The sequence below is a fragment of the Tigriopus californicus genome, chromosome 7, assembly GCF_007210705.1.
Source record: "Tigriopus californicus strain San Diego chromosome 7, Tcal_SD_v2.1, whole genome shotgun sequence".
NCBI classification, from domain to species: Eukaryota; Metazoa; Arthropoda; class Copepoda; order Harpacticoida; family Harpacticidae; genus Tigriopus; species Tigriopus californicus.
The window spans coordinates 8,843,350-8,864,011 of NC_081446.1; the positions used below are offsets into that span (position 1 = coordinate 8,843,350).

The following is a 20,662-nucleotide window of genomic DNA, read 5'->3' on the forward strand; positions in this document are numbered from 1 at the left end:
GCGCTCTGCAGCATCCGAATAAACTTGGCCACTTTTCTGCTGTTTGGTCTCCTTCCCTGTACCTCTTCAGAGGCCAAAAGTGAGTCGATCTTCCGCCAACTTTGGGCTCATCTAATTCTCGTATGTCTTATATGGCATTTCATACTCCTTGTTCATCAACGCTCGAATCCGCCATCCTCTGAGCTTCTGCCTTTATCCAAGTGTCCGTTCTACCGTTAAAAATAAACGGCCTTCTTTTTTTGTGGGGGGGGAACAAACTCGGCCTTCGACCCCTTTGGCGAGGGCATGTTCCCACAGTCCTGGTTGCACTGATGAGAACGACAATGTCAAATATTTTCTCCATTTCCCATGCTAGACTCCCATGAAATATTTAGATAGTTTACGACCGGGTTTTTCCCTCCTCTCTCTCTGACTCTTTTTTCCGACACTGGAGATAACCCGAGATTCTTTTGGTTTTGATATTTCTCTCTTTGGCACTCCCAAGAGAGGAAATATATGGCTATGTTGACAACTCGATTTGACACAGGACAGCTCTGAGGGAATTTGAATATCGAAAAATATGAAACGTTGTTGAGTTTGCCCATATGACAAAGCCACAAATCCCTTCTTCTCCCTCTCTGGCACAAATACGCACTATTGCATAAACATATGCGGAACTTGGCAATCCGGATGTATCAGGCTACCGTACGTACTTGTTTCGAGCCAGTTCACTGAGACTTCATGTCCTCCAGCCAATTTCAGAGCTGTCATTTTTCTTCCCAAAAGAAGGGTCTCTTCGCGGAAATCTTCCCGAGCATTCTTGCATTCAAGACATTCAAGGCATTCAAGGAGTTTTTCTCTTCAAGTCATCTCATCATCATTTGGTCCCAGATCAACTCAAATGGTCCGCAAATGTCAACACCCAAAAGACATCAGGCCCAGGCCAGCCCTTTCGTTTCTTGTCGACTCGAGCCATAACGACGATCATCATAGCTGGGTAGAACCCACTCACATTCCACACTCTTGTGTACAAAATACTCTAGGAATACGAACCCCTTGACATAGTAATACGTACATTCCCAGAGAGGCTCTGCTGCCCCAAAACAAAGACTAGACTAGAGAGGACTGGAGAGGGAAGGGGGGGTGGGATTTGAACATTCCAGCAAATGCTGGTTTTCGATTCTGGGCCTCTTGGACACTCGCATTCAATTGGTGGGTGGAATGGCAAGAATTGAAGCTTTAATCATGTGTGGATGATGAAGCAGATAACCAATCCCTCGTTATTTTTTAAGCGTTTATAGATCTGACCTGGAAACAAGTCAGCAATTCAATCAAGTTTTTTTTTCTTTCAAAAGGCTATTCAATCAGCATTGACAAGTTTGAATGAGTCCAGTGGCCCATCTGAGCGGGTTCCAAGGACTTTTCAACCAGGGGTCTTTACTAAGATCTAGAGTGAACCAGTCGTACGTCCAGTTGACTCGTTGGTCCAACGTTGGTACGAAGTGCCTTGCTGTAGTCATCAAAGACCAAAAGAACTCGGGCGAGACCGCAAGGGAAAGTGCGGGAAGGTTCCATATAGTATACGCGTACCTATAGTCGTGTACTCGGTCGCGTCGAGGAAACAAGTTTTCGGGGAAGGTGGTGGGAGGTTATTTCTCTGGCCAAGAAAATGGGTTTCTTTTGAGGTACAAGGCAGTCTTTTTTCTTTTTCATTTCTCAGTTCTCCCTTCACTCACTTGTCCCAATTCAGAGGCCTTTGTAGCGTAGGTAGCACAAACCAAATTTACTCGTGAGTCGGAGGTCGCAGCAGCCTCGTGGACTCGCGAGCTCGTGGGTAGGTCGTGGTGGTGGCTATCATCAGTGAGTAATGTAGCCGAGGGATTTCCTGCTCCCCAACTCCGTTCTACCAAAACATGATCACAGAAAGGGAAGGAGTGATCAAGGAGCCATATGTTTTTTGCCCCTTTGATTCGGTTTTCAGTCCGGGAACGGGACTATGTAGAAGCATATTGTAAATCCACTTAGCTTCGGTTTTCATGGCTTAAATTTGTCGTAGAATCAAGACAAAAATGATGTCTGCATTGGAAAACTGTTTGGCTGAGTCGAATATTGCAAACCTGTGCGAGTGAGTGAGTGCGTGCACGCATTTGCGTAGGTGCAGGAGGGTACTTTTCATTTAAACAACACTTGAGTGTGTGCGGCAATAGTATATTTCTGGGTTTTGACATTGACGAATGCCCCCGAATTTGTTCTCTTTTCTCCGCATGGAGCGACTGGGGAGGATGAAGAACAAGAAATGGCAGCCTCCTCATCTCTTTCTTCTTTTTGTTCATCTTCAATGGGTCATAGTGGAGGGTGGCCAGTGCAAGAAAGGATTATTGCGACTCATTACTTGAAGAAATCTGCAATATTTCATCGCGTCATGAAAATATCCGTATGGTGGAGCTCTCACGAGATCGAGCGGAATGAACACCAATGGAAGCTCGACTTCCAAAGATTTGAAGAGTCCCACCAAGTGCTCTGTGCTCTCTCTCTATCTGTGTGTGTGTGTGTGTGCCTTGTGTGAAGGTGTGCAGAGTCCATCTGCGTTCTATTCGTACCATTTGGAGGGCAGGCAGAGGAGGGAGCTTTTTGTTGCGCCCTTCAAATTTCAAGGAAAGCTCATATCTTAGGGGATTTTCCATTGTGCCACTCGTGGCCGTTGAGCTTACGAACGAACGAGCCACCGTATTTGCGGACAAGATAAGATTGCGAGATATCCGATATGAATATCGATTTTCTTCGTGGCTCAAGAAGACGAACACAAAGACGATGAAGCCTGGGACTCGATTGTTGACTCCAGTGGGGAGCAAGCCCATCTGTGTTCCTACTATTCATTCCATCACCACCAACGAGGTCATTGGGGGTTCAGGTTTGCTCTTGTCTCAATATTTCCTTCCGCTTCTTCGTCTTTGCCCGCTTCGGCCGTCCTCAAAATGCCTGCTACTACTGGCAATCGCTTATTGTGCGTGCGGTATGTTTGTTGAGTGGCCTCGGTCCAATAAGGAAGGGTGAAGCGAGGTCAACAAGTGAATATGATTAGGACCTCATCGCCCCCTGGTTTAATCCGAGATTGCTTGGGACCAAACCACGCCAGTTGGTCTAGTGAATAATTTTAGACAGGCGTCCACTTAATGGGCGTATTAGTTACATCAACCAAGGGCGGTGGATATGGCATTACGCCGACGATTTGGGTGGGAATTGGGTGGATCCCCTTCACCTTCCCTTCGTTTCGTAATGATCTCCATTCACTCAATGATCACTTGATTGTGAACGTGACAACAATAACAGCAGCAACAGTAGCAACAACAGCAACAACTCGATTGACCACCATCATCCACTAATGCCACCACCACCGCTACGGTATAACAGAAGGTATTTCATGCGGAGTGTAAACAGTTTTGGGGTCGCCCAAGAAGTCGATAACGCAACACTTAATGAGTGACTCCCTTCAACATGGACCAGAAGGCGGATTGGAAAAGGGCAATGGGTAGAAAATGCGACTGGAAACGACTGGAAACTTGGGTTGGCTGCATTTGAAACAGTCCACTCGTAACTCTCCCATTGGTGAAGTTAATCAATTCAAGGCCCCCCAAATTGTGTCTGCCCTTTATCTCGTTTGATCAGTCTGTCCAGGTGGAAAAAGAGTGTCTATTTGGAAGCCGATGCACGAATGAAAGTAGACCCACGTCGCACACCGTACGTACATGGGTAGTATTTGTGGACATAGGCGAATGTAAACATTTATCCTGACTTCACACGAGCCCGTAAAAGTTGTTTCCCAATCAAGGAGGGCTCTGGGCGAGCTTTTTTTTTCTTTGATACATAAACGTTGTTCCTCTTCCTCATATCCATTCCGACGAGCTATATAAGAAGCACATCCCCGTTCGTTGTCAGTGAGATCGACTTGGTGAGAAACATGCTCTCCTTCTTTCGAGGTCGGCAAAAAAACGAAATGAAATTTGGCAGATGCTTAGAAGTGAATGAGACTGGCCGTTCACTTCATGGATCGAAATCAGCAGGCCTTGAATGTTCTCTCAGCTTGGATAAATAAACTTCGCTCATGAACGAAAAGGATAAGAGTTAGTTCGCCCAATGCGAGTAAGAAAAAACCTCTTCGGTTTGGCAAGGAGGAAGAAGCACTTCCCAATTTGAAAGTTAAGAAACACAAGGAGACTGGGCAAAAAAGAGCAAAAGACAAACGTTTCCCTTTGAAGAAAGATCGGGTGATGACCGTAACTAATTTAATGGGACAATTGGGAGAAAAGCATGCTTGGGTCTCTCTTTAATTGTAGTACATACGCAGACAACGCGCGTCCTCGAGTGCAGGGGCCTGTTACTTCGGAAGAAAATTTGCGAATAATTGCCAATGAATGTTTACTTTCTCCATTCACCCCGGGATAGAGTGAGTACCTATGGCCTATACTTACATTATGTACCCTCTCCCAACCAACGCACCAACCAACCAACCACTCGACCATTGAGTTGAAGGGGAACGATGAATGACAGGGCTCTTCATGGAGGTAGAAAAGCAGAGTTTGGGATCGACGCAAGTGGGCACACTACATCACCTGCCATTGTGAGACTGAGTGCCATGGAGTATGCAATGAGGGGAGGTGATTGGATGGACCCACTTGCATTTTTGCACCAGCCTTTCATCGTCGCCCAGGCAAGGTAATGTTTCAGAATGGGGATGCATTTATCTTGCATGTACTGCGAAGAAGAGGTGAGGTGGGGGCTCTTTCTTCAGCGCCCTCATTCACCTCTGGCTTCCACCGTTTTTCCTTGACGAGATGTTGCCCGTGGATACTCCTCCTTCTCACTGATCGTAATCTATGGCGTGGTCTTTTGTCAAAGGAACTAATAAATCAAAGGACAGCTAGCTAGGCAGCCTCCATTGTGATGAATTACTTGCTTCCTTCTAAAATTTGCAAATTCGCCTTTAGTATGCTTCATGGTTGGAATACAGACTCATTTGATTTTCTTCTTATTCTGTATGTCCGAAGAGAGAGAGAGAGATCTTGGTGAATAAGTATCAGGCTGGCAAATTGATGTATTGATACATTTAGGCTCGACTTGATCCTGCTTACTTGATCGAATTAGCAGCCAAGTAATGCTCCTCAAGGACGAAGACCTTTCCCTCAGTCCCTTGTCAGGTCTCGTCGGGAGAATTCCCGTTTACCGGCAGCAATGATATGTTCCATATAAAATCGGGTCTACAGTACCGCGGATGTACTGAGCCCATACATACAGCATGGACGTATGCATAGTGTACTCACAGATCCGGGAAGAAGAGGCTTGGTCCTAGTTGAGCACGAGCGACTTTGTTGATTGAATGCACATTGATAGCGTCTTTTCCGGCAGAGCCAAAGTGTTCCATCAAAACTGCATAACAACGTCTGACATGTTTTCCCTCAGCCTCGAATGCCAAGGGACAGTCGTGGATGCTCTGAAATGAGGTAGAACACGTAGGTCCGCTCGTGTTCTTACTCCAAAGTTCCCATCCGTCCCTGAGAGAGGCTACAAACTCCGACACTCACAAGTCACAAGAAGAGTGGGTGGATGTCACTTGCTGTACGTAGACATACCTTACATGCGTTGGCACAGTTGCCTTGAGTTTGGTTGCAATATAGGTTACTCTTAGCTCTTGGCCAAAGCTGATCCCGCTCAAAGAGAGTGATGGTTCCCACCTAGAAAAACCTTGTTAACGAAAAACCAAGTGCTTCCATGTGAACAAGACCCTGAAAAGGCCAAACTTGTACGATACAAAGAGGGCAGCCGTTAGCAACGGAATGGGTATGTAAAAAGTCCGATATCTTGGGCGCACAAATACAAGATATGGAAAACTATGAGCAGCATGGGAAAAACAGTCGCATCTTTGGCTTTAGAAGACTGCAATCATGATGTGAAACATAAGTGGGCAAGTCAATTTTCTGTTGATCGATTCCACGAATCCTCGTTCTCTTTTTCTCCCGTAATGAATGTGAATCTACTCACAACAAATAACATACAACACACACAAGAACCCTCAGGAATTGTATTGTTGTGGAACGTTGTTCAATTGTTCCATCAAGTTGGAACCCTCTTATCATTTGATCAACGTACGTACTTCTGCGCTAGAGTTAGTTGGCGTACAGTTTTGCTTGAAAGAGGGTGCCAAGATGGTCCATCCCTCAGAAGAGAAGAGTTTGGAGTATACAGTTGGCTTCGGGATGGTTGCATGGTGGGAGACATGGGAAGAGGGATGTTCGAGGGCCCTCCCCCTCAATTTGATTCTCTTGAGAATGCCTTCCTCTTTCCCCTCCTTCCTCTCGCACAGTGGCTCTGAATGTCCATCCCAACATCACCCTTTACAACAGCCTAAGCTTGGACAACGGCTTACAACAAAACTCATTCTCTACAAACTTAATAAAAGAGCACTACCCAAAAGTTGATGTTGGTGGTCAAGAAACCCCTTCTTTTGGAAGCTGGTGCCATTCTCCTGTTGGAACGAGCTCAGAATCTTGAAACGCGTGTTCGGATATCCTGTAGTTAGTTCCACGCGGAGGGTGAATGTACCAATCGACTGTGTGCTTGCTCAGTTGTTGTTTTGCTAGTTGATTTGATGAAGAACGCTTGATTCCTGGTAGTGATTTGCAAGTGTCAAACCAAGTGAACATTTCCTGTTGTTGTTTTTCGGGTTCCGGTCCTGAAGAGCGCTTGATTCCTGGTAGTGATTTGCAAGTGTCAAACCAAGTGAACATTTCCTGTTGTTGTTTTTCGGGTTCCGGTCCTTGTCCCTTCTCTGGCTTTGCAATCCAAACTTGATCCAAGTTCTTGGTTCCAAACACTCGAAGGCGAGGGATCTTTGGCCGGGCAATGAAAGCCTTGGGTTCACACACAGGGAAAGGTAAGGAAAAAAGGACTAAAGACGAAAAAGGAAAAGGAATAGAAGAGACGCGAGAGTGTCGCCTTGCTCCACTTCCTCTTGTTGTCTTCTTCGTCAAAGCAGATGGCGCGTGACTGGAATTGGTCCATGGGTAGTGGTGCTTGTTGTTTACATTGAGCAGTGAGGGAAATATCTAGATTTCACTTTGGACCAACCATCGCCTAAAAATGGCCCACCGACAATGATGCCTTTCCAGTCTGAAAGGGGACAAAGAACTTCAGGCGAGGTGGATGTAAAACAAGGGTACATGCACAAAACAACATACGACAACTTTCTTTCCCAATGACACCAACATACTCCGTCTCGGTCGTATTAGTGGTACATTGTGTTTGAATGTATGTATGCATGCATACACGTTACCAATGTGGTACATCGGGTGCGTTGAGCCCAGCATCTCAACCAGTAAAGTTACAAACCTAGATACGTAAATGCAAGCCACGAACGGTCTTGGTGAGAAAGGATGGGCACGGACGGGTTTACCCCGAGGACAACGTCATTCTTTGTCTATGTTCTCTTCGTCCATGACACGGTGCAGAGAGCAGTGCGACAACCATACAAGCATAAGCCACCAATGCATGGCTTGTCACCTCCAGTCCTCGAAGCCCCGACCACTATCCTGGCTATTTTGGTGGGAGACCGTACTTTCGGGGAGCTAAAAACCATCCACCCACCCACTTGATATCAATGACGTTCCTGGGATGCCATTTCCCCCGTCCTGCTATACAGTTTTTTCTTAGCCGTTCCCACCCACTTTTTGTTCCGCTCTATGTAGTATCTCTTTTTTTATGTTCTTCTGGTTGAAGAGAGGAAAATACAATATCCCTCTTGTAAGAAAGGCATGAAAACCTCCACCGGACCCGAGCAGGTGCCATAATATATACGATTATAGCCCATCGTAGCTCCCCTCCCCGATTGTCATACTGAAAGTTGGAAGTTGGTACGTATCAAAATTCACAGAGATTTCACCCCAAACCCCCGTTCGAACATGAAGATGATGATGATGATGATAATGTTAATGTTGTTGAAAATGATGAGGATGCAAGGTGGCCGAAAATCTCTACCGTTTGCGCACATTACAAATTCGATCCTACAATGCATCATACCTCCTGGTATGGAAAAGCTCAGGGTAGATTTTATGCATGGAAGGTGTCATTTTTGTAGATTACGTCCGTGACGGATCCAACATCAGACGATGAACGGTGGGGACCAAGGCAGTCAGTCAGTCAGTCGGCTTTAAAGTGCCAAGAAATATGGCTTGATGGCACGCGGAGGCATTTACTCCCCATTGCTTGAACGAAAGAGCAATAATGCCTGGGCAGGAACCATTTCTTTTTCATTCGAACGGTCTCAATCCACGTCCGCCTTTAATGAAGTCATTTAGTCACACTCGCGAGTAATTTGAAATGAAATTAGGCCTCGACGCAGGCCACATGCGCATCGATGAAGGAATGGTCGTGTTCCTCCTTCTATCGTGGTCTTCCTCATTCCGTGTAGGATTGTGCAATGAATTCAGAAATGTGGCGTAACGCCCTGATTTGCCTGCAGTCATTTGCCAGTGTACATATATAAGTTGATGATGGTGGGCTGGGTTAAGCTGGGATGACAAATTCAAGTTCAGAACGCGATGCGAGATCGTCGTCCATGCTCTTGAGTGAATACATTTTGGTTGGTTTTAGGCAAGACAGAGCACTTGTCGCTCGCTGCCGGATACTTAACATAGATATTAAGCCAACGACAATGGAAGTGATTAGGACTGCGTTCTAATCTTGGAAGGCGGAGGCGGCCGCGGTGGTCGGTCTCGAACCATTGAACTCTCAAGTCATACGGACAACGACTTCGGGTCGTTTTCGTACACCGCCAATCCAACTGAGGAGACTCCTTATCTTACATCCGTTGGGGAATTGGCTCGCGAGATTTGACTTTAAGATTTCTCCCGACTGCAATTAGTGATGCCATGATCACTCGATTCTGTAGTTGCTCCGCATTTGAGAGGCTGGAAATCTAACTCCAATGAGAAGTGTAGCACAAACCTGTAGTATTAGAGATGTGCTAGGTCAGGACGCTGAATTCAGATGCCTTAATGTGGCTATTAGTTTCAGGAGTTGTGGGTGGTGCGAAAAATATTGCCAACAACAAACCTCTTTGTCAGGCTCTCGAATTTCGCTCTCCTCGGGAAAATGGAACCAACCGTGTATGTTGTGGTTGGGCCTTGTACGGCGTACCTCTCTCTCTGCCCGTAGGAAACTTTGACAAACCCTCAATCCTCTTAAAGCTCTTCATTAATTACTTGGCTCAACAAATTTCTCGCCCATTCTTCAAGCCACCTCTATCATTTTGAGGACGTGGCTCTCACGAGTCATGAGAGAAGGTGGTGAGAACCATGGACCAACCAAGTCAAATGTGCTCCCGCAAAGAATTTGGCCAAGTTTTCGACAAACTAGTTATCCTTAATTCGCACTCATCGACCCTCAAGGCACTAAACTTTTCAGGCCTAATGAGAAAATGCTGAGTGGTTCCTCATTCCGACGGTCTTTTTTTGGGTTCATATGAAAGTAGCCGCATTCTCATTCGCTCCCATTGGTGCATTGGTGTGGGTGAACACGCTTTGTCTCGGTTTGAGGTCGGTAAGAATGCTTTTCTTTCGAATCCATGTGCTGCTCCATGGCTGACTCACTCACTTTGCTTGTGCGAGTGTACGAGTGTGCGAGTGTGCGTGTGCCCTCCCTCCCTCCTCCTTTTCACAAATGTGTCACTTAATGTGGAAAACTTTGAGCTGAAATGATGTGAAGAAAGAATCTCGTCCCAAGTTTGAGTTTCATGACAAAGTGTGCAAAAACCGCCAAAGAGGGAGAATGGAAGGGAAAATTGCGAAGGAAACCCTCTTGCACTCTGGCACAGAGAACAGAGAATAACCCACTTGAGAGAAAAGAGCAAAGAGGGCCCGTACGTAGAGAACAGTCAGTATGTGTGACTGTCGAGCTCGTTTGCGTCCCCTCGACGAATTCCTCACTATTTTGGGAATGAAATAAAGTAGCTTTGTTTGGCAAACCAGGTACCAATGGCTTTGATTGTGGCCTGAGCTTGAGACTTCAGACAGAGATTGAAATAAAGATATGCCATCTGTATCCCTTCTTTGGGTCGAAAACCCCATCTGACTTGACATTTGCACTTGCTTAAAGGGTCGAGTCCATTTAAGAGTACTATCCAGAGTGAACCCGGATTGACCAACTCCACGCAAAGTTCGGACTGACCTCCTCTTCCTTCTCGTCCTCGTCCTCGACCATCGAAGTTTGTATGGAATTTGGGAGTACACTCCACCGAGGTTTTGGCCTGCTCCACTTGCTTGATTAATCGTGTTTTCACCCCTAAGATTGATGCCAGAAACTTCAAGGAGGTGGCGAGGGACCTGGAGGACATCCATTCCGCCCATTTGACATCGTACTCTTGTAGCCAAGCTAGAAAAAGGGGAAAAAAGGTTTGGACTTATTTTTGGGGCGGGCAAGGGCAGAGTCCGTCTGTCAATGGGAAAGACGCTGGCGAGTCAAGTCCCGTCCTTTTGAGCGACCTTGACAATGCTGATAAATGATCCTGTCACTCCCAAGTTCTTTAGCTTGTTTGCTCATATCCGAATCCGAGAAATACGACTTCGCTAATCCTTTGGCATTGGCAAACTTTGCCACGCCGCCCCTTCCGATTCGAAGTACCGAGGGTGAGGTTGACCATGTCGTTCTCGACACTTGAGGGATCGAAGGTCGAGTGCTCTCCGTGAGTTTTGTTTATGTATTGATTGGAAATGCATTGATGCCAGCCTTGTTGCCTGGAACATGGTAGCTACGTTCCTCTGTGAACTTATGCGAGTCAAGTTATTGGGTTTCTGTGTAAATGGTTCAATTAGAAGGGGCTGTGTTGCAATCTCCGAGGATGCATTTGAAACGCCTAAAATAGAGGCAATTTATCTGACAGGCCATGCTCGTCCCGATCATTTCCAGAAAGCTTTGTCGTGTTTACACGATGCATTCTATTAATAAATGCAGTACAGTATGTACGAACACTAGTAAAAGTTTGCTTGATGTATGGTCTGGGTTGAAGAAAGAGAAGAAGTCAGTGCAAATTGAGGGTAGCTTCTTCTTCTTCGTCGTCTTCGTCCTCTTTCAGGGCCAAGAATTTACTTCTGTTTTCGTGTTAAAAGGGCGTTAATTAATCACTATAAACGACGACCTAGGTGCTAATTCGATAGACGAAGGAGAGTGAGAAAGAGCGATGAGACATTGAATACGAAAAGGAGACAACTTAGTCTGCCTTTTCATTAACTTCTGTATTCAGGTATGCTTTAAGAAAGGTGCTTCTGCAGGTTGGCTATAGAGATGAAAACCCTAGAATGGACACGTTATACCTGTGGTAGTTGCTAAAATGACAATGGGTCGAGCGAGTACGACCGATTGGACGTTCGGGCCTTTGTCTTTACCCGATCTGATTTTTTTTCTTCATTTTATTGTTTGAATAGCTAGGCCTAACGTGTCCTTTTTGTTTTGATACCCTTCGGATCTACGAGCCGAGTGTCAAATGAGTGGGAGGGCCAGGATTTAATTAACATTCGCTCACTATTGATCCGTTTGATCTACCTCTTACTTGGTATCAAGGACGTCCAATGCTTCCCAGAAAACGATTAAAGTAAGTTTCAGGCAATTCAGACAACTTCTTGCCCTGCAGTTTAGTCGTTGCTGTTGGCGATTCTTTGTAATTGGATCATCAAGGATCAAATGTCGGAAGAGGCAGAAATGCTTCGAAATGCTCACATCTGCGAAATTCGTAAATAATTGCTCACGCTGATTATACCTCTGGGCAGTTATGAGATGTTTTATATTCTTCCGGGACTATTTCTCGGGGAATTGAACCACTCACTAAGCCTCTGAGACATGATGATGTAGGGTACAAACATAGTACGATAACTATAAAGCCGAGGCCTGACTAATTGGTAACTATTTGCTTTGTTTCTATTCCAGGCTATGATCGTAGTCTACCTGGGTTCCCTCGCTACACTGTTCTGGGACACGATTCCAACGGGAAATTCAATCTTCAAATCGTGAATGCCACCGTCAACGATGATGCCATTTATGAATGTCAAGTGGGCCCAGCTCCCAACAGCAAACCCATCCGAGCCAGCTCCAAACTCGACGTTCTCCGTAAGTGCCATTTTCTGATCGAGAATGAAAGATTAAACTTTGTAATGTCTGGATTTGCTCGTTTAGTCCCGCCAACTAGGATCGAGATCGACGGTGTTCTCTCGGGTTCCAACTTGAGGGTGAAGGAACACGAGGAGGTGGAATTACGATGCACCGTATACGATGCTAGGCCTAAGGCTAAAATCATTTGGTATCGTCAAAACTCCGAGTTCTATACAGGTAAGAACTAAATCGGTTGTCTCAATAATCTTCTGAACCTCATTTTCCGTTTGTCGTCGCTTTTTGGGATGGAACAGGGAGCACTCCAGTTTTTGCACGTTTCTCCATCGGGATCTTGTGTTCTTCATTGATTTTTGACTCCTCCAAAGCTAGGCCTTAATGACCGTGTCTGAAAGAAAGAGAGCCTCATTCGTTGGAGGTCCTCCACCCGTCTTTCTTTGGTCCTCGGTTCCTCCAATCCCCTTGGAACGGTGGACCATGGGAAGGTGGTATAAAGTCAATGATGAGAGGAGCCCAAGCCGTACGTACCATCAGCGTTTTTCTCACTCATTCGGTTACCTCTCAAACATCTCGCCAGGTTATTAAATCAAGAAGCTCTTCGAGACAAGTTACCGGAGTCACTTGTGAGTTTTACGCTCGCCCTCCTTCTGGTTTTCTGGCACGCCTTGACTCAAGAGGCAAAGGCTGCTGGAAGTGAATCGTTCATAAATACTCAGGAAGGTGTTTGAACCTGGGAAGGCTAACCTCGTTCCTCAAACTTGAACTTGGAGGCAAGGGCTCGAGATTGCTTCTCCGTTTCATCTTGGTTTACGATGTCACATTCGCTCACAAAAACGTCCATCTCGCCAATCGGGCAACCAATTTGGATCAAATCAGATATCGAGGGGAGAAATCCCATTGTCGGATATTGGAGGGAAAAAGGCTGGCGTTTACGAGAGTCGTGGGTGTTTTCAAGGGCCTTTTAAATTGAAACGAGATTGATTTTGATCACCGCCTTACTCGACTAATGTACTGAAAGAGTACCAACATTCGTACACCCACTATACTACACGTCCGACGTTTAGCTGAATGCCAACAACATATAAGATCCCTTCCAAGACGTAACGAGAAAATTGAGGAGATAAGCAAAATAGGAACCAAAGGAAGGAAAAAGCATTTCTACAAGTTTTTCAAATAAAGATCTTCGAGGGGGTTTTCTCATAGAGGTCAAGACCCCGCACCGAATCTTTTTGGTACGTAGAAGCCAGAGCCAGTCCATGCAACACGACACGACGGCTGTGGCAACAATAGCGAAAACAACAACAACAACTACTACAGGAACGACCACGACCACGACGAAGATGAGCGTAGACGAGTTGGGATGAAGAGAGGCTCTAAAAAAGTCGCAACTAATCTCGCACCTTTTTTTGTTGTCAAACTGACAAGGTTCTCAACGGCAGGGAGAGCCTCGAAAACGAACAGACCTCCAGTTGTAATACGAAAGGATTCTCGGGAATTGCTTCTCTGATTGAGAGAGCGTCAAATGGGAACTCCATTGGCTTCCTGTCTTTTGGATCTAGTACGTACTTCGTAACTAGTGTCTGTTACGGCAGTGCGTGTTCACTGTAGTATATGTCGTGTGTCGTTGTGTTAAAAGATGTTATTGCCCTGACACTTGCGTTTCGTTCCATCTCAAAAGTGAGAAATCATAATGATGGGCCGATTCTTTTCTGGCCGGTTCTTGATCTCAACTTCTTCAGAGAGAGATTAATTTGTTCCAAAACATCAAATTTCTTTTAACTGTCATATCCCTCAAATGGGAAAGGGGAGGGAGCGAGTCCGAACCAAAGAAAGAAACAAGGAAAAAGGTCGATTTCTTGGGGAACCGCGGTCCTTCAAATACACTAGAAACGTGAAAGTATCATCTTCTCCATAGTGAAGTACTTCTTTTCTAAACGGCCTTTTTGGTTTCCCTCGCCTATCTTGTGGCACATAAAGACCAGCGTTTGAGCAGAAAAAGGTTGGAATTTTCCTCGAAGCGATCCTCTTCGGCCTTGTTTTCCTTTAGACATTGCTTGCTCCCCATCACAAGAGGAGGCGGTGGGGATCGTCGAGGTCCTAGGGGGATTTACTTTGATGTTTGCCATATGAAATGAGCAACAAAGTGGTTGGCATTATGCAGCTCGTGTAGTGCGTATCAAGAGAGGTAGACGACACGGGAATCCAGGATGAATATACCACGCTATGCCATCGTCCTTCTGACTCACGATCACGCTTGTGTCTCCTGATCCCAAGTTAAGCCCTCGGAGAATGGCCTTCGTGGCCTTCTTGTTATCGGCACAGCCATCCAACCGAAAAATGATGTTCTTTCTAAGATATGAATATGAGCCAGGCTGATTTGTTTGCTAGCATAGTTTAGAATATTTGGGTGTTTAGGGGTCATAAAGTCAGGCGTGGCTAATTCTGGAAATATGCCCAACTGAACTTGATGACCCACAGGGTGGTGAACCACTCAGTCTCCTGGACGAGAGAGCACCAACCAGAATGGTAGGTACTCAGGTAAAGAGAGAGAGAGCGAGATAGCCCTGCCTAAACACCTCTCGATCTCATCCAATGAGTTTCAAGCTTCAATGCAAATGGTGTATCAAACGCCTTTGATGCTGCTGTTGCCTGAGAAGTTGTTAATAGTCTGGTTTTCGATAGTGCGAGGAGACGAAACGACGACCGCAGCTTCAAGCAAGACGTTCTCTGACTGTCCGTGGGATGGAACGAATCGGAAATTATGAGCCAAATGACCTCAAAAGCGAATAAACCAACATCTCACATTCCCATGAAATGATAGCGCTACGGTGAAGGTGGTCGGGATAGGCTACACCACCAAGAGGCCATCAATATTGTGGCATGAGCCACGACGAAACAACAACGCTTCAACGATTCATCTTTTTTGTATCTTCGTCATACCTAAATGCACTAAATGTAACATAGATTGACAGAGTTTTGGGGAGATGCGACAAAGTTCGGGATTGGTTTTTGCCCCAACTATTGAGTGCTAATCGCCTAAATGGATCGAGAGCGCAGCAGCACATAATCTGTGAAGGGGTCCAGATCGTTCTCACTTTTTACACCTTGTCTTATCCAAAGAGATTAGGGTTACACATTGGATAGAAATGACTAGTTCAACTTGAGAATCCCCGGGCCGAATCGATCCAATGAACTTTGTTCCCACTTTGGACACAAGAAAAGAGGACCCGACCCTTTGATGTGATGTCTTTCAGTAAGGGATGGTGAAGATCGAAGTGAAGGAAGGACGGGTGAGCAATGCAAGATATGAGATTGAAGTAGGAAAAAGACCTGAGTGGAGCGCGGCCCTCGTCTTAGATGGAGAAAACTTTGCCCGCCATGGCCTTCAGTTTTTGAGCCGACAATCACTTCCACTCCGTGTCTGTACTAGAGGTGTGGTCTATGCCGATCTGAAGTTTGGATTTAATTCCTTTCTTTTTTCTCCTGTACGAACAACCATTAAGAGGAAGGAAAGAGAGGGATGAGAACGGGAACTCGGCGGATAAAACGACGTGAAGGCCAGAAGAACAAAAGAACGGGAAAAAAGGTCCTTCTCGATTTAGCCCATTGTCGTACTTAGCAAGCATTAAACTTTATAGATCTACTTATTCCAATGACTTTGAGACTCATCTTCGTCCCCCTCTTGACTTGGGGGAACTTTTTTTTTCAAGACAGGAATTAGAATATTCCCTCGGCTTGTCCTTGCTCTTTCTTCTTGGGGTCCTCGATACGTTGGTAGTGACGGGGAAATGCTTTTTATAAGGCATTGACTCAAATGGTTGTCAGGGTCGGTGAATTCGGGAAATGGTTGTAGCTGCCTTCTTCGGCCTTACATCCGCGCGTCTAGGCCAGAACCATAACTGCATAAGTAGAGATTTTGTAGCCGGGAAAGACCGTCCAAAGACGTGAGTACACCCGTACCGAAATGCGGAATGGTTATTTCAACGAGGCAAGGGTTCAAATCCAAACTTGAGGAAGAGTTTTCTGGGTAAGGGGGTCGTCAAATTGTTCCTGAGTCATTGGAAAAGACTAGATTTGGAAGGGAAGGCTCCCGAACTTCTAAGATAAGGAGCCATATTCATTAGAAATCCCCGGGTATAATCTTTACCTCATCGAGAAACTTACTGAAACAGGGAAATTCGATACTGAAAAGGTGTGGGCCAAGGTTTTGTCCCTTTGTATTGGGAGTTGATAGAAGCACTGAGACTGACTGGGGGTTGGAAGTGCCGTTGTTTTGAGCGATTTTATGGTCTCTCTCATCCATCTTAGTTCATGATTCATAGTCTGGAAAGTTATTTCTCGTAGATAAAGATCAGCCTCCCATTTACTTTTGCTTCAATCACGACCTGGCTGCTCTCAAGACCAAGCTTGTTTGCCAGGCGCTATCAGTAGTACTATAAGGCACATTTCACGACAACAACAACAACAACAACAACAGCAGCATTAGTATTCGCTCTCGCCCTCGCTCTCTCTCTCTCTCAGTCATCCAGTTGCTATTGAGTGCAGCCCTGTAATGTGTACTACTCTAAAGGTGACATGGTGCCAAGTCTGTTTGGGATTCAGATAAACAGATTGTGAAAAATGGTGGAAAGTGAAATAAATGAAAAAGCAATTTCCTCTTCCTTCGCCATCCCACTCTCCTCCGTCTCTTTCTTTCTCTCTTTCTCTGGCGAGGATCCTTCGTCATCATTCGCATTCATCCAGAGCCCCAATTGGGGTTGTTTGCCAATTCAAAAGAGTGCCTGCTAGCTGGCCAACTGACTGACTGACTGACTGGCTGGCAATTCGGCTGTTTAGCTGGCAACTTGGATAGCAAGCCAGCTAGCTAACTAACTAACTAACTGACGGACTGAATGACTGGATGGTCTGGCGTTGAAAGAGATCAAGTTGTTCGTTCTCCGCCCGATCAAAAATTGATCTGGATCAAGAAAAAAAAACGATCCCAACCTCACCCTATTCCGTTGTTCAACGTGCTCCCTCCGTCACACTTGGCTCGATGTCAAATCATTACTGCACCCATGACGAGAAAATATTGTAGATCATCATACGTTTTTGTTCCTTAATTCCAGCTAATCGCCAGGACGAGGATCGACCCAGTGCCCTTGGAGGAGACGAAGGGCGGATCACGTCGATCAGTATCATCCGATTTAGTCCCACCAATATGGACAATGGGATCACGTGGGCCTGTGAGGCCCAACATAGTGCCATCACTTATGCTCCTCTCCGATCCTCGGTCGTTTTGTCGGTTTTACGTAAGTTCACTCAATTCACACGCTAATTACACCGTTGAGCTTCGTTCTTCTCCCTTGAATGGGGATAGGGCACCAAGTAAATGTTTCATTTGGGAGTTCAATCCCGAGATGATGGGGTTTCCATCTGGCTGACTCGCAGCCACCGACAGAACCTATAGTATACTGTGATGCTCTTGGTATCCTGCACGCAATTTGAAATGAAAAGCGAATTAACTCGTATTCTGTGAAGCAACTCGCTTAGCACGCGGTTAGTCGGGTTGTCGACTCGTTCTTTTTACCACAACCGTACGGCCAAGGCGGATGTTTAGCACGCGGTTAGTCGGGTTGTCGACTCGTTCTTTTTACCACAACCGACCAGCATGGAAGAAGGGGTTTGGTTTGGCTTCATTGCCATTCTTCGTTTCTAGCTTCGTGGTCTTTGCCATCGTCGCCGCCGTCGTCTTCGTGGTCTCCCTCATCATCATCAGAGTCTAATTCTCTTTCTTGAGCTCTTGCTTAGGAGGTTGACTGGACCTCCTCATTCTTTGAAACTGAAAGGGCTTCATTTAGGGAGGGTTTTTTTCAAAGCCACTCAGCATGCAAAAGTCTGTCTTGACTGCTTTTTTGGGTGGTCAAATCGAGGGAATGAAAAGCCCTGGACTAAACTCAGAACGGGGGCCCTTGTTTTGGTAGAACATTGCATTGCCTAAGATCAAAGGTTTGAATTCGAATTAGAGAAAAATTACATACAACACGGTAATTGAAGCTATGGTCTGGATAGGAAATACCAGTCAATGCCTCCAAAGGTACATTCTACCTGGTGCCACTTGTTTTTCGTTTCGGCATTGTTTCTATCATTGGACAAAAAGGAGTTACTGGAAGTGGAATAGTTTGATTTCTGTCACGTCGTTCTTTAATTGATGTTAGCACGAACTTCGTCATTCCAATGAAGAATTGTGGCGATCCATTGGGCCCTGGTCTGGTGTACCTACAATAGCTTTTGTGTTTGTGAGTGTGTGCTTCCCGTATTGGCTGGACAGAAGTACTGTGGATCTTGCTCATGTGACAAAGATGAATGTTCTTTGGTACCGGAAAGACCCTCGTGCTCTTCTCATCCAGTAAGATTTTTTTCGTTTGGGAAGGTGTGACAAATAATTGAATGTTAAAAGCCCGGCATTATTAAGCCTTGGGCCGTTGTCATCTGTATGTAAGGTCTATGAAGAGAAATGCATTTATTGTCCCATTCAATTGTTCGGAATGGAAAGAGGGGCTTCTCCCCATTCCCATTCACTGACGCAAAGAGCCAATTCTCTCGAACTTAGCAAGCAATCGCAAAACATAAGACGGCAACAACACGACCCAGAAATGGCAGCTCAAGTCTCATTTTGAGGGAAATTCGCAAAGCGAGGCCTCTTTGCCAGCCGCCCTTTTGTTTGTCCTTTTGTTTATGACATGATGGCCTCTTTCTGGTCGGGGCCTTTTCTCTCCGTTAGGATTTCGTGCATTGTTGCGTAAGTCTGGATGGGAATCTTGTCTTATCGTTGGACAACGATAGCAACAACAACAACAAAAACAGCAGCAACAACATACTCGTCTGATTCTCTTGGAGGGCCACGGTCTTGAATTTTATCTCTTCCGACCGTCCGTGGAAAAGGAGGCCTTCTTCTCGTACAGATTGCCTGAAGTCTCGACCAGAGTGCTATACTGTAGAATGAGATTTTCCATGAAATATATGTGAAGAATAAAGTCCAGATGGAGCAATAACTTTGGTCTCGGCTTGGGCAGATCCTCAATTCAACCTGGATCAAGACACCATGAGTGAGTGAGGATGCCTGCAAAAAAGAAAGGAGAGGGTCGCTTGAACCTGAAGTCTTCCTTATAATTTCTGGGAGACAAGTTGTCCCAGTCAGGACATATTTTCCCAAAAAGCGATTTCAGGCTCCTCTGCCTTCAAACAGCTTTTGAACCTTGAGACACTTAATGGCTGATTTCAGATTGTTCTTCTTAGTTCAAAAGTCATTCCATCGCGTATACTATTCAATCTACTATACTGCCGCAAGATTGAGGTAAGAAATCATAAGTAAATGCCAAGGCAGGATTCTAGAAGCCAAATCCCAAGTTGATTAGATGAATTCTCAATGGTTATGAAAAAATGAATGAATGAATGTAGAGTGCCTCCATCTTTGCAGAGGAAAAATCGTGCTTACCTTTGGAAAATGAGAAACATGGCCTTCCAAATTAACTAGCTCACGACCCATAATCTAGGACCGTCGTTGGCCCACCCTCACATTTTCGCTCCTATTCCACACAGTTACACAAGATCACGGGCTATTCCACACAGAAATAATGGTCTGAGCCTTTTTTCTCTCTGGTATCGTGAGCCTTATGGAAAGACCTCCGTGTCAATCAAAGCAGGAAACCCATAGACACAAGCCCATCCCTCTTGTTTGGGTTGGGTTATTGGGGGCAAAATGAATGGGCTTCCCGGAATCAAGATCATTAGCTACATCGACGTGCGGGTAATCTGGGGGATTTAAACTGAAGCAACAACACCTTCGAGGGTTTAAAATGAGGGGGCAACGCCCAAAAACCAATGTTCAATGGATGTAGTCCCCTCCCTCACCAAAGTGACTACAACATACCAATTAAGCTTAATCAGTAAATGGGTTTGAAAATCATGTGGTAAATACTTGCCTGCAAATTTGCGACCTGATTCGCATCTAAAGGGATTGTTTATGGGTCGAGTCTTCGCATTCCTGTCGACGGGCCAAGGGCAGGTGAATGGGTTTCCATCTGGCCAGAAGTAAACTGGGAACATCTTTGGATATAATTGATTGGCTCCTCGTTCTCTTGTTGCATTAGGACAGAACCGAATGACCTGTTCACAATGGTGTATGACGAGAAAACGAGGTCACTTTGTTGTCCTCTCGTGGCTTCTACGAACGAGCAAGCTCTTGTTTTNTGCGATATGAACAACGAGAAACAAAATATAATGTTCACTCTCACTGGTTCTCGGTACTCGGTCGACCTCCTAAAGATAGGAAGAGTGTTACAGCAATTACAAAGAAATAAGGGCTTCCCACTAAGCACCATCCATTTGTGACTTCGTTCAAGCTTTCGGAGGCTCATTAAAGCCGTTAGTTTTTCAAGATCGACTATTCGCGGGGAAATCTGCCAGGGTAAGGCTCGGTTGAGTTGCCCATCCAAAGAGTGTTTGAATGTCGGGAAGTTTGCCATTCTTGTGGCGAGGGCGCGGATGTTGA

General features: G+C 45.5%; 1 protein-coding gene across 1 annotated transcript in view; it reads left to right on the plus strand.

The window, feature by feature from the left end:
• The window catches only part of LOC131883444 (synaptogenesis protein syg-2-like), a 34,717-nt gene that overhangs the window by 2,395 nt on the left and 11,660 nt on the right, over window positions 1-20,662 (plus strand). The window contains exons 3-5 of the mRNA XM_059230920.1: window positions 11,950-12,129; window positions 12,196-12,348; window positions 17,238-17,420. Coding sequence (XP_059086903.1) covers window positions 11,950-12,129; window positions 12,196-12,348; window positions 17,238-17,420 — 516 coding nt within the window. The remainder of the gene's footprint in view (window positions 1-11,949; window positions 12,130-12,195; window positions 12,349-17,237; window positions 17,421-20,662) is intronic.